General features: G+C 37.3%; 1 protein-coding gene across 11 annotated transcripts in view; it reads left to right on the top strand.

Moving 5' to 3' along the window:
• The window catches only part of LOC121316948 (syntaxin-binding protein 5), a 138812-nt gene that overhangs the window by 106406 nt on the left and 19087 nt on the right, over positions 1-13319 (top strand). For 5 of the 11 annotated variants that reach the window (XM_041252350.1, XM_041252352.1, XM_041252349.1 and 2 more), the window contains 6 exons: positions 850-1070; positions 5064-5242; positions 8047-8172; positions 8728-8879; positions 10994-11059; positions 13198-13257. In XM_041252350.1, coding sequence (XP_041108284.1) covers positions 850-1070; positions 5064-5242; positions 8047-8172; positions 8728-8879; positions 10994-11059; positions 13198-13257 — 804 coding nt within the window. The remainder of the gene's footprint in view (positions 1-849; positions 1071-5063; positions 5243-8046; positions 8173-8727; positions 8880-10993; positions 11060-13197; positions 13258-13319) is intronic. The other 6 variants (XM_041252351.1, XM_041252353.1, XM_041252360.1 and 3 more) reach the window with 3 other exon arrangements.

Genomic DNA, 13319 nt, shown 5'->3' with positions numbered 1-13319 from the left:
GGCACAATAAAAGCAGATCATACTTGCATCAAAAATACAAGCCAAGTCAGTAAAAACAATTGGACTTTGAAGTAATGCTGGATGTAAGAGGAACGCTACATTGTGATCTTCAAAACCTGTAGCCACATAAACTAAGCAATTTTGTAATTGTTTGTTTTTATTTCCATGTCTTTGAAATATTTTTTCAAAAACAAGATAATTGTTTACAGATTGATCAGCTGAATTCTTGCATACCCACTTGCAGTCCTGGACTTGTCTTGTGATTCTATAGAGTATACAGTGTCCTGGCACGTATAGTACTTGGTTGTTCCCCCTTTTGAATGAATTACAGCTGCTATGAGGTTGGGGTAGTATCCACAGTGTTCCTTTAGATATCCTGTGGAATGTCATTCCATTGATATATCTGGGCTGTGAGTAATTGTGCCAGGGATTTTGGTACCTGGACCTGACAAATTAAACAATCAGTTGGATTGATATCTGGGGACCCTGGTTCATCGGTCTCAAAAAATGCTAACACTTTCAATAGTTGCATTGTCCTCCTGCCACACACCTCATCCATCAGGGTATATTTGAAACTTTCCATGATGCAATAGATCAGAAATGTATTAACACATAACCCGAAGAACTGGTCCCAGACCAAGACAAAAGGTTTCTTATGGCTGGTGTGTGAGATGTACAGCTGTGAATATTGATCTTGCCTAATTATCTACTTACTGCTGTGCTGGATCTACATGTCTGTATGCTATGCATACAGACCAAGAAAAGTTGTAATTATAATGAAAGATGGTTTTAAAGTCCAGACCTGGTTTTTTTTTAAATTTATTTATGTATTTACTTCTCACTTTTCAGTGATGCTACAAGTACTGTACAAGCTGAAGACAGCCAAGGTGTTCGATAAATCTCGGAACAAGGATGATAAGCCCAACACAGATATAGTAGATGAGGACCCCTTTGCCATTCAGATCCTGTCCTGGTGCCCAGAGAGCAGGATGTTGTGTGTTGCTGGAGTCTCCGCCCATGTTATCATCTATAAATTCAGCAAACAGGAAGGGACGACGGAAGTTGTGCAGGTACTGGCCCTTTGCTTTGTAGAGTGTTAGGTACTACCTGAAGTTCACTGACATGATGATTTTTATTAGGAAACTCCTTTGAGTTTTTAATGCAGTGCAATGAGTACAGTCAGCATTTGAATAGTAAGTTAGTCATGTAACTTCACTATGGAGCAAAGTACTACAAGTGAAGGACTTGTAGTGAATGGGAGGGTTATTTAAAAACAGACCCAAACAAATACTTTTTCAAACAGGATTTAAAAGATTCAATTGTGCTAGCATTCCTGACATGAATCGGGAGCAAGTTCCAAAGACGAGAGGCATTATAACTAAATGTCCTGGCTCCGACAAAGTTAAAAGAAATTTTAGGGGCTGTCAGAAGATTAGCATTTTTCTATCTCGAGGAGCAACCAGGGACATATGGGGTCAGCAGATCTTGAAGATAAAAAGGTCCAAGACCATATAAGGCCTTATGGTAATATGGTAATAAGAAGATGATCTTTAAAATAATAATAGCATGAATGAGATGTAGTAATTGTATCAATTAAATATGTGATTAAACCAAAGATTAACTAAGAGTCATTTCGATTATAAGATTCTCAGTTATATATATAATATATATATATATATATATATATATATATATATATATATATATATATATATATAAAATGACAGACAGTCTGTTCATACAGTGCCTATAGAAAGTCTACATCCCCTTTCAAAATGTTCACCTTTTGTTGCCTTATAGCCTGGAGTTAAAATACTTTTATTTTTCATCTACACATTTATATACACATCTTACCCCACAACTTCCAGGTGAAAAAAATATTCTAGAAATTTGCAGAAAATGAATTAAAAATAAAAATTGAAATAGCTTCGTTGGATAAGTGTCCACCCCCCTTATAATAGCTGTCCTAAATTAGCTCAGGTGTAACCAATCACCTTCAAAATCACACATCAAGTGGCCTCCACCTGTGTTAAATTGTAGTGATTCACAAGATTTCAGGATAAATTCAGCGGTTCCTGTAGGTTCACTCTGCTGGGTAGTGCATTTCAAAGCAAAGACTCAACCATGAGCACCAAGACGCTTTCAAAAGAACTCCGGGACAAAGTTGTTGAAAGACACAGATCAGGGGATGGGTATAAAAAAATAACAAAGGCCTTGAATATCCCTTAGAGCACGGTCAAGATGATTATTAAGAAGTGGAAGGTGTATGGTACCACCAAGACCCTGCCTAGATCAATCCATCCCTCCAAACTAGATGACTAAGCAAGACGCAGACTGATCAGAGAGGCTACCAAGAGGCCAATGGCAACTTTGCAAGAGCTACAGGCTTTTATGGCCAAGACTGGTATAAGTGTGCATGTGACAACAATATCCCAAGCGCTCCACAAATCTGTCCTGTATGGTAGGGTGGCAAGGAGGAAGCCATTACTCAAGAAAGCCCACCTTGAGTCCCATTTGAAGTATGCAAAAAAACACTGTAGCCATGTGGCAAAAAGTTTTCTGGTCTGACAAAGCTAAATGGAACTTTTTGGCCTAAATGCAAAGAGTTATGTTTGGTGCAAACCCAACACAGCGCATCACCCAAAGAACACCATCCCTACTGTGAAGCATGGTGGTGATAGCATCGTGTTGTGGAGATGTTTCTCATCGATAGGGACTAGGGCACTTGTCAGGATAGAAGTGAAAATGAATGGAGCAAAGTACAGAGAAGTCCTTGAGGAAAACCTGCTGCACTCTGCAAGAAAGCTGAAACTGGGACGGAAGTTCACCTTTCAGCATGACAACGACCCAAAGCACACAGCCAAAGCTACAGTGGAGTGGCTAAGGAACAAAAAGGTAAATGTCTTTGAATGGCCCAGTCAAAGCCCCAACCTAAATCCAATGGAAAATTTGTGGCATGACTTGAAGATTGCTGTCCATCAATGCTCCCCAAGGAACTTGACAGAGCTTGAACAGTTTTGTAAAGAGGAATGGTCAAATATTGCCAAATCTAGGTGTGCATAGTTGGTAGAGACCTATCCCAACAGACTCACGCTGTAATTGCTGCCAAAGTTGCTTCCACCAAGTAGTATCTCAGGGGGGTGGAGACTTATCCAATTATGATCTTTCAGTTTTGTATTGTTAATATGTATTTTTTTTCTCAATAAAAAAAAAAAGTGTCCCCTTAACAGTGTGGTTTGTAGATACGTGGAAAAAAATCCTCATTTAAATGCATGAAACTCAGACTCACTGACACAACAAAATGTGAACAAAAGTTCAAGGGCGTGTAGACTTTCTATAGGCACTATAGATATATATGCTAGTGTGTCCATTGGAAAACCTTATGTGGGGAGGATAAAAAATAACATTAAAACAGAGACTTAAAGAACAAAGCTGCCATTAGAACTCAGTAACAAACCTTGCTCATAACATACTTACTTAATATTTTTTTTACTGATTAGTTTACCCCTCATTTTCTACCCAATTGTAATGCCCAGTTTGAATCATAGTTCCTAGGGGTCAATGAAGCTTGATTAGGTGAACTAGCCCCAACAGATATTCTTCCCCAACCTCCTACTGGGCAAAGGATTCCTGTTAGATGAGTTAAAGCAAATTGAGTATAGCCTTGTAGTAAAGTACAATACACATAAACATGATACAAGTGTGGCTTTGTTTGGTAGAAGTGGCTGACTGTTAATGTGCTAATAAACGATGTAATGATATAGCTTTTATAGCAATGCTTAGAGAGCACACAGGACAGAGGATTTATAGAAACGCTCAGCACGTAATTAATAGCTGAAACTTTAAAGAGTAGTTAAATCAAGCTGTAACAGTCTGTAAAGATTTGGAGTCTCATTTCCCAAACAGAAATTATCAATAAAGAAGATGTGATGCAGATTACACTAATAGCATAATTGGAGATCAAAAGCTGAAGTGCTGCAACATCAGTCTTATAAATGTAGCTTAAACATATGACTTTATAGACTCTTCCACAAGAATTGTAGAGTCAACCAGATATTGCTGTAGCTGGTATTACAATGATGTAATGGCTGCTGTCAAGTTGATAGTGTACAACATACCTATAGGGTATTAAAAAGAATTACAACGGATAAAAAAAGACTACAAAATTAATCACTGTCACCTACGTAAATACTGCCGATAAAATAATTCCCAGAATTCAGAGTGCAGTTCCCAGATGTGTTACTAACCTTGGCCAACTCCAGACAGCTGTCAGTCCTTTGATTTGCTCTGTGCTTTGAGAATCTAAAGCTGTATGGTGTTTTAAAGAAGGTTTAATTGGACTAAATTGAAGCCATTAGTGCAGGGTATACAGTTACTTTGACTGGCACTAGCAACAAGACTCGCAGAGTTGTCATTTGTAGGATTTGCAGTGTCTGCATGTATAGAAGAACTCAGGATTTTTATTTATGTGAGCAAGCAGTGTCGGATGTCAAGGTTAAGTTAAATATTCTGTAAAAGGAAATATCATCCCTTGCTTTATTTTAACAAACAGATAATGACTATACTAGAAATGATAGCCATCAGCAATGCTCTAAAGATTAATTACTACATGGTTCAGTATTACCTGCAAATTGGATCATCAGACAGTGAGATGGTTCCTCCTACATAGGCACTTCTCATCCACACAGCGTAACTTTTAGTTTAGAGATCACACGCTTTGGTTTCAGAAGCTTTGCGTTAGACTCTTACAGCTAAGCCTGCAGAAATATGTTCCTTTTAAATATTCATCAATTATAATGGCTTTTTTTATTAGACAATACATCTTGGAGTCACTGAGCTTCAAGCAATGTTGTGAGGCTTTGTCTCTCTTCCATTTTAAACTGTACCTGATAACCCTAATTTAGTTCCTCATTTACTACCCATTTTTCTTCATTTTTTAAATACCAGCATTATTACTATTATTATTACAACCCAAAACAAAACCAATGGTAAAGCTTAAATACAGTAAGCCTATAACTTGTGGTTAATTTTGTTAATATGTATTTTTGTGTGCTTTCCTAAAGCTACTAGAAGTTCGGTTACAGTATGAGCTCAACGATGTTGAATCTCCAGAAGGTGACCAGGTCCCATCCCTGCCGACCCCTGGGGCTACTTCCAGCTCCCAGCCACCCGCACCCCAGTCCCAGCCCTCCACCAGCAGCAGCTCTTCCGACGGCATTCGGGACAACGTGCCCTGCCTCAAGTATGTAACCTACTACAGAGTCATCAATTTGTTTTTTTATGGTCTTAATGCAATACTGCACCATTAAAGCTGGAGCTTTCTGCTTTCTGCTCAGCATGAAATGCAGTTGTTCTTTGAAAATGTAGCTCTGCCACTTGTCAGCTGGTGTTTAAAGGGGGTGAGGACAGGGAAACTGGTTAAATAAGATCATTTTACAGAAAGAAAAGTGCTATGTACAGTATATCCTTCTCTTATACTTGAATGAAATATATCTATCAATTCGGAGTGGGGGGGGGTTAAAACTTTCTTAGATTTCGAACATACCCCACAAAAATGTCTTTCCCAAAAAATGGTTAACCATTGGGGAATTTAAACTTCGGGGAATTCACGTATATTTCACAATTTGAAAAACTGACCGGTTGATCGTTGTCTTCTCTTGTCTTTGAAGGGCGTCACAACTGGTAAACAATTCCCTTAAAACGGTAAAAGGGGGGGACGGTGGGGGTTTCTGAGTTCCCTAAAAATAAACAAATTAAAATACACTTCGTTCGGCACCCCCAGGGTACAGTTCCAAAAAAACTGCATAAAGCCATTTCCTTGGGGGTTGGGGAACTTTAACAAAATAAATATTGTTTTTGGTCTTATTTGTCCTTTTGGGATAAATCTTTTTTTACCTTTTTATCGGGGGGGAAGTCGTTTAACGAACGACAGATTTCGACAATTTAAAATGATGTACCAGTCAATTAATGGTACGTTTAAACCTAGGAGTTATGGTCAAGGGGGGGGGGGGGAAGTGGGGAGGGTAAGGTGAGGAGGGTAACAGTCGCATGGAATAAAAACAAAAAATCTCTAGGTGGCGGGGTCTTTCGAAACACTCCCCCGGGCAATTCTGAGAATTGCGGTTGGATGGTTCGTTTAACACAGGGAAAATGATAAAGGGTAGTTCAAATATTACCGGGAAAAAAAAATAATCTTGGTATGTGAGAAACCTCAGGGTGAACGCGGAAGGTTCGTAACAAATAAACAACTCCGGGGGAAAAACAGGGGAGAGTAGGTAAAAAAATTTTTTGGAACATTGGACCTCTTGGGATAAAATCAAAGTAAATGATTGGGGTACAAAAAAGAAAGTAGCAAAAATTTGGTTTAGGGGTGTTTAATTAAATGATAATTAATAATGTTGGGGTTTTTGTTTTGTTTGGGGTACAATTGCCCGGTGGAAAATCCGGGTCATTCGGGATTAATTGAACCACCCCAGTCAAAACAATTAATATACATAAACAATTGTGGGCAAACGCACAGGATAAGATGATCTTCTTCAGAGGGGTCAAAATGGTACAAACGGTTCGAGGTTAATTACCCACACTTTAGGAAGGGGGTAATCCAACCCCTGGTCCAGGGGTAGTGGACGGCTGGGGGAACCCAGACAAAAGGGGCAAGGTGGTCGGGCTAAAACGGGGGGGCTCCAGGGGTCGGAGGTAAAATGGTGGTGGGTCGTCACTAAAGAAAGGGCTGCCGTAAAGCCGTCAAAAAACTTGTTCGGGGACGGTGGTTGGGAGTTTCCATACCCTGTATGATAACTACAGTAGGGGCGTAAAACCAAAAAAAAATGGGGGGGGAATTTAACGTATGAGACGGTCGGTATTTCGAACTCGAAGGGAAGTGGGAGAAGGGACGGAAAACAAAAAGAACCCGAAATCAGCATGAAATGCAGTTGTTCTTTGAAAATAATAGAGGGGGACCAGGGTGGGGGGATGCCTGGGGTTGGGGGTGGTCAAAAAAAAAAATGGGGGGAGGGTTGGGGGTAAAAAATTAGGTACGGGGGGTGGGGTAAACACGGGGACAAAAGTGCAGTGGTGGCTGGGGGTTAAAAAATGAAGTAATATATAATAATACTATACTAACTGTCGTATATCTATCAATGTATTTGGAAGTAATATATAATAATACTATACTAACTGTCATGATGTACAACTACTTGGACATATATTTTTTCTTTCTCTTTTATCATCACCTAAACTGTGTGTGGTTTTGGTTAGCCTCACCTAAACAACTGCAAATTTTGTGTTGACTTTAATCACCCCCAAGGATGTAAATGTGGTCAGCACTGTAGCAACCAATTTAATACAGCAGGTGTCCTTTTTAACTGCTAAGTTAATCAAGTTAGCCCAACAGATACTAAACGCCTTATTACTTTGAGACCCTGCGTTGACTTGGTAAAATTGCTGTTTCACTTATGGGGCTGATCAGTTTTAAAGAAGTATCAAAAGACTAAAAATTACAGTTTTGAGAATTAACTTTTAGCATACTTGCAGTAATCTTTGTCACAGTACTCCTTATGCACTAAATATGCGTAGGGGCACCATAATTGAAACTTAATCCCAACCAATGTCACAAGCAGGTAAACAGAATTGCCCAGTGGCTTAGCTGAGATTCAGTCCTTTGTTCTAGAAGCTGTACCACTACCGTTGAAGTGCTGACTGTTCATTTTCAGAGGGAACCAGTGGCATGCCATTTAATTCATTTTTAGTTGTCTTTGTGTTAAATCTTAAATCTGCAGTGGCATACGTGACTCTGGGACATTTACTCACTCACCTGTGTGCCTTATTTCTCACACCGTTCAATAACAGGTTACAAGAGAATATTCAAGATAAATAAATAGGGTTATATTACCAAATAGCTTAAAACAGAAAACAAACAAAACCAGGCAGTGCTTTTCTAATTGTATTAAAGAAAAAAAAAATCTCTCCCTAGTATGTACCAAGGGGTTAAACCTGGATCATCCAATTAGAGTTGTAATGAAATACATCTTTTTCTCTTTCTTTCAGAGTACGAAGCACTCCACTCAAACAGTCCGCAGGCTACCAGGTGGAGCTGGTTATTCAGCTGGTCTGGGTCAGCGGGGAACCTCCACAACAAATAACCAGTCTTGGAGTTAACTCATCATGTGGGCTGTAAGTATACTGTATGCAAATACATAATACACCCTTGTTTTCAGAACAACAACAAAAAAACAAAAACATTTCATGTTAGGTAGAACAAAACTTCCCGTTTTGCAGTACAAATTTCAGTCACAGACATCATGAATAAAAAAGTAAAATGTTCTCTAAGAGAATAGCATAGGGAAACCACATGTTACCAATTTCTATATTTAAAACAGATCCAAAAACAAATGATCTGAATTTTAGATACTGCCAACACAATATAGCCTGCAAACAACAACCAGCGCAAAAGTTTTCCTGCATAAAGGATTTCCAGGGGAGTAATAGCAGGAACTATTCATTGTTTTGACTTAACTTGTACTGTATTAACAATCACCAGTGGGGGAATTAGTTGGGGGATCTTGGTTTTAAGTCCTTTCCAATATGGATGTCTGTTAACATATTGATTACTCTTTCTTTAAAGGGTTTGTTTATTCAAATGTGAAGAAGATTGTGATGGGCCGTGTTCTGTGATGTTTATCTTTTTAAGGAAGCATAACCCACGTTTGTTTTGATCTATTTCTGTAGTGTGGTTTTTGGAAATAGTAATGGCCTTGCAATCGTTGACTACCTTCAGAAGACTGTTCTTCTTAACCGTGGGATAATCGAGTTATATGGATCCAATGATCCTTATCAAAGACAGCCAAGATCTCCTCGCAAAACACGGCAACCGTCTGGAGGTAAGGGAAAAAACACCAGTCCAGATGTCCGAACTCTTTATTTATTTATTGTATTATGAATATGATTATTTTTTAATCCTTGTCCTCAGCACTAAAAGGACAGTATGCGAGTAGTACAGTTTGGATTAGACAAGAAGCATATACAGTAATTGTATTAATTCCCAGAGAACCCAAATGAAAAATGCATTTCTTTGAGCAGGGTTTCCTAGAATGTAGCGGTAGGCAACATTCTGTCCCAGCTACAATTATACAAATCTAATGAACTCACTACTTTGTAGTTGATTATAGTGTGCATGTTAAACACAACAGTTAATACATATATTAGTTATGTTAGTCTTGCAACTATATCTGCTTATACACTTATCAAAATCCAATTGATGGAATCCTGTAAAGCACCACACTGTCTTGGATTCTTGCTGTACTGTAGGTAGTAGTAAACGTCTGGTATTTATTCATTAAATATGTTTGCATCTTTGTATGCATGCTTTACATTAAGCTTTCTTTCACTTTTCTTTCTGAAAGCATGTGCTATTTTTAAATGTATCATTCATGCTGAGGTGACTGGAAATCTGCTGTCTGTTCAACTGGAACTTAGCATCATTACAGCCAGGAATTCGTAATGAGTTGTCTTTAATTTTTCTTTTGACTGTCTCGTACATGCTGCTGTCGTCCTCATCTTTTCTTTTCCCATGGCTTCATTAAGGTATGCTGACAGTGGCATCTTGCATGTGTGGCCTTTCTAACTTATATTCTGTGAAAAAGCTTTGCACCTCTTATCTAAGTAAGTCACCTGACATACAATAAAGACATTTCTTTTAGTGTCATGGCTGAATAAGTAATGTAGCACAATTTGAATGTCTTAGTTCATCCCATTACTCTCTTAAAAGCATTTTGATTAATTCACTTTTGGGTAAGTATTGCAAATGTGATATATTTTCTCTTACATTTCGTGTTGCCTGCTTATCCAGTTGAGAGCTCCGCTCCTTTAAACCCTTTCGGACAACATTTTGCTGTTTTGTCCTCTGTGTTTGAAAACAGTTAGTGTCATTGATTGCCCCTCTATTTCTGTTGTTTAATTCACTGTGAAACGAGGTCATCCCTTAACATCAGGACAGTTGCTCTCTCCTAAGAAAACAGGCACTAAAATAAACATTACAAAAAATGTAAGCTAGTGTGCTTTTTGATGGGAGAATCTCCTTTTTAAATTGTATTTTTCAAAAGAAATGTTTCTTTTCTGCTCTCTTTCCACAAGGTGTGCTAGAAATACATTTTAATGACATAGTGCCACCTATTGAATTAGAATGGAATAGCATTTATGATTTATAAAATAAAGCACACAGTATTGGGTAGTAGTGTAGTTTGTACCGGTGACAAACAGATGCATGCATAACTAAAAATGCTTTTAGATAAGCTGACTTCATTTACATATGTTACAAAAATGGCTTGGTGATATCCATGTCTTCGGGTATTATTTATTGTAACTTGGATTTAAGGATAATAGTCTTATTAAAATATAAAAAATAACTAGCCTAAGATAATGTATTTATAGCTAAACTAGACATTACTAATCAAAATCATTTTAAACAGGCTGATTGTGACACTTCTTTGCACTCTGTCCCATCATTATAATCAAGATAAGAAATAATTTACAGAATCGTACTCTAGAAATTGATACTGCCAAAGAAGCTTGCTGCAAATTGAATGTTAATTAAGTTACTTTTTAGAAACCGTGCATTGTAAGTAACAATGTGAGACACTCACTTACCAAAGTAACGGTATAAAAGCTCTGTTTTTAACCACCAGTTTGATGGCACATTTGAGAATAACGTGATCTAAACAGAAGTGTTTGACTCATGAAAGTCTCTCAGTAGCCCTAACCAGTAGTATCACTGGCCAGAGAAGGATATTATATACTGGATGCCCCATGAACTGGTGTGCAATGTAATTTGCCACGGAATTACCTTTCTTAATGTATGCATATTGTATATGAATGGTAGAATGCGGTTTCCAAATTGTGTCTATCAACAGCAATGCTACAAACTCTATTTTATGACCAGAAATACATGTAATCTGATTTTGGTGTACTTTTCTGTTAATTTAAATGTGTGCTTTAGCAGGTCTTTGTGATATTAATGAAGGATCCACAACTTCAGAAGATCGATGCAAATCGCCAACTTCAGGTAATATATATATATCTTATTTAATGATGTACTCTGTGAAATACAGTAATGCCTTTAACATATCATTTCTAGCAAGACCAAAAATGTGTTTGTCACATCTGTATCAATTACCGGAACTAACTTTTTCACCAAATGTACTTTGTGTAAAATTCTCTAACAATATCATATATCTAAAAAAAATGCCTAATGTTTTTTTTAACATAAGTGATCCTGTGATCCACGTATTATAAAGCACAGAACTGATTAGGGTGCTACTGCATGCATTGGAAACTTCCATGAAACTAGTGAGGAGTAGCCTGCTTAATGCAGATTTGTGTGTGAAATGCTTTTAAGCTCCATTTATGCTGTCAAACAGAAATTAATTTTAAAGCAGTGTGCAGTAGGCTTCCTTTGATGACTGATAATGGCAAAGTTCGTATTGTAGAGTGATTTATAAAAGATGGAACTTTAAGCCATCATATACCAATAGCCTAGGTTTGTACAGTGGTTCCCGTAAGTATTGACACCCTGTTTCAGATACTCAGTCAATACTGCTGAATACTCAATACTTGCTGATTTTGGATAGGGTCCCATGGAGAGCACTGCATTGGCCTGCATCCTGTGGGTTAGGGAGGAAATCTGCTGAGGATAGTTCACTTCAGTTACTGCTCAGGTGCCCAATGTGGGGAGGCTAGCCAAGCTGGGTCTTGCCTCCACGGGTTAGTAAAGTGACAACATTTTTTGCTTTAGTTTAACAGGTGAAAAGAGGAACATATTGAACAACCAGCCCCTGTCCCATCCCGTCTTGTCCCTCCAAAATATGTTTTCTGAGGAAAAACACAATATTTCTATTAAATTATATTGTGTGTGTGTGTATATATATATATATATATATATATATATATATATATATATATATATATATATATATATATAATATATATATATATATAAAATTTCACATATAGGGTATTTAATGATCCAGTCAAATAAATATAATAAATACCTAGGCTACTGCACTGCAAACATCTTTGTTTAAAAATACCATACTTTTTTTTTTTTTAAATGAGACCAAATTTAGTTAATATGCATCCAGTTCCACTTCGCTCAAATTTGAATGCACAAGTATAATATATAAACCCGATTTCTATTATCCCACTACAACTTTTAGAATAACACAGTAAGTGGGGCTGACACAATAACGATTGAGTCAGTTTGAAAACCCTTCAGTACACTCATTGCATCCGGAAAACTGTTCTGTGTGACATCTACATTAGAAAAGCAGACACTTTATTTCCAGTCACTTTACAATTTTAGATAATTCACATTAATTACCTTAAAGGTCTTAACCTGAATGTATCTGCTAATAACCACCAGGTTGAGCGAAAATAGACCGCCCACCCCCCACCCTCCCCTATGGTTGTATTAAGTCTGTTTGTTCTAATTCATGCACAATATCAATGCAGACTTAATCTGTGGAGACAGAAAATAAAAAAGCTCTGGGTTTTCAGTGTTAAATTACCCTCAGAGTGTTATTTTGCTGTTATTAAAATGCTACAGTAAACCCTCACTAATGCTGCTGGGGACACAAAGATCAATGATGCTCGCAGTTTTGCAAAAGTTACAGATTAATGTGTACAGTAAACTGTTAACTTGTGTGTACTGTATCCCTTATAGCAATTGCTTAGTAATGAAAGTAAATGTAAGAATAGGAGAAGCATGGTAATTGTTTATTTATGACATTTTATGTTGCAGCGATACTACAGTCATGTAGAAATGTTGCTGTAATTCTTTACCAGATTCACTAGGGGTCTACAGTGCTTCAAACTGGGACACAAGTTCTGTATGCCCACTAACAGTTTTAGAGCATTTTATAGAATACTATGAAGTATTGTACTGTATTGTTTTTACAGGACTTCTGAACTGCACTGTACTGCTTTTAATTAGGGTAATCTGAGAGCCAACAGCAACATTACCACAAAGTGATATGTACAGTTAAATTGTATTATAAATGAAATGTGTTTATTTATGAGAGACTGGCACTTTTTAAATGTATTTATTTATTTATTTATTTATTAAAGGCACCTGTATGTCTGTATGCAGAAGTTACCTGACCTTTACAGACCTTCGTGTTTTATTGTTGTTGCTATACTGTGTAGGTTTTACTTCGCCATGCAATTCTGATGATGACCAAAAAGTGCCTAATTTTCTAGAAAGGGGTATGGTATTTTATTTTGTGTCAAACATTTTATCTATATATTTCTCTTTTTTTATCCTTTCA

The sequence above is a fragment of the Polyodon spathula genome, chromosome 6, assembly GCF_017654505.1.
Source record: "Polyodon spathula isolate WHYD16114869_AA chromosome 6, ASM1765450v1, whole genome shotgun sequence".
NCBI lineage: Eukaryota > Metazoa > Chordata > Actinopteri > Acipenseriformes > Polyodontidae > Polyodon > Polyodon spathula.
This window is presented reverse-complemented; position numbering and strand designations above follow the sequence as displayed.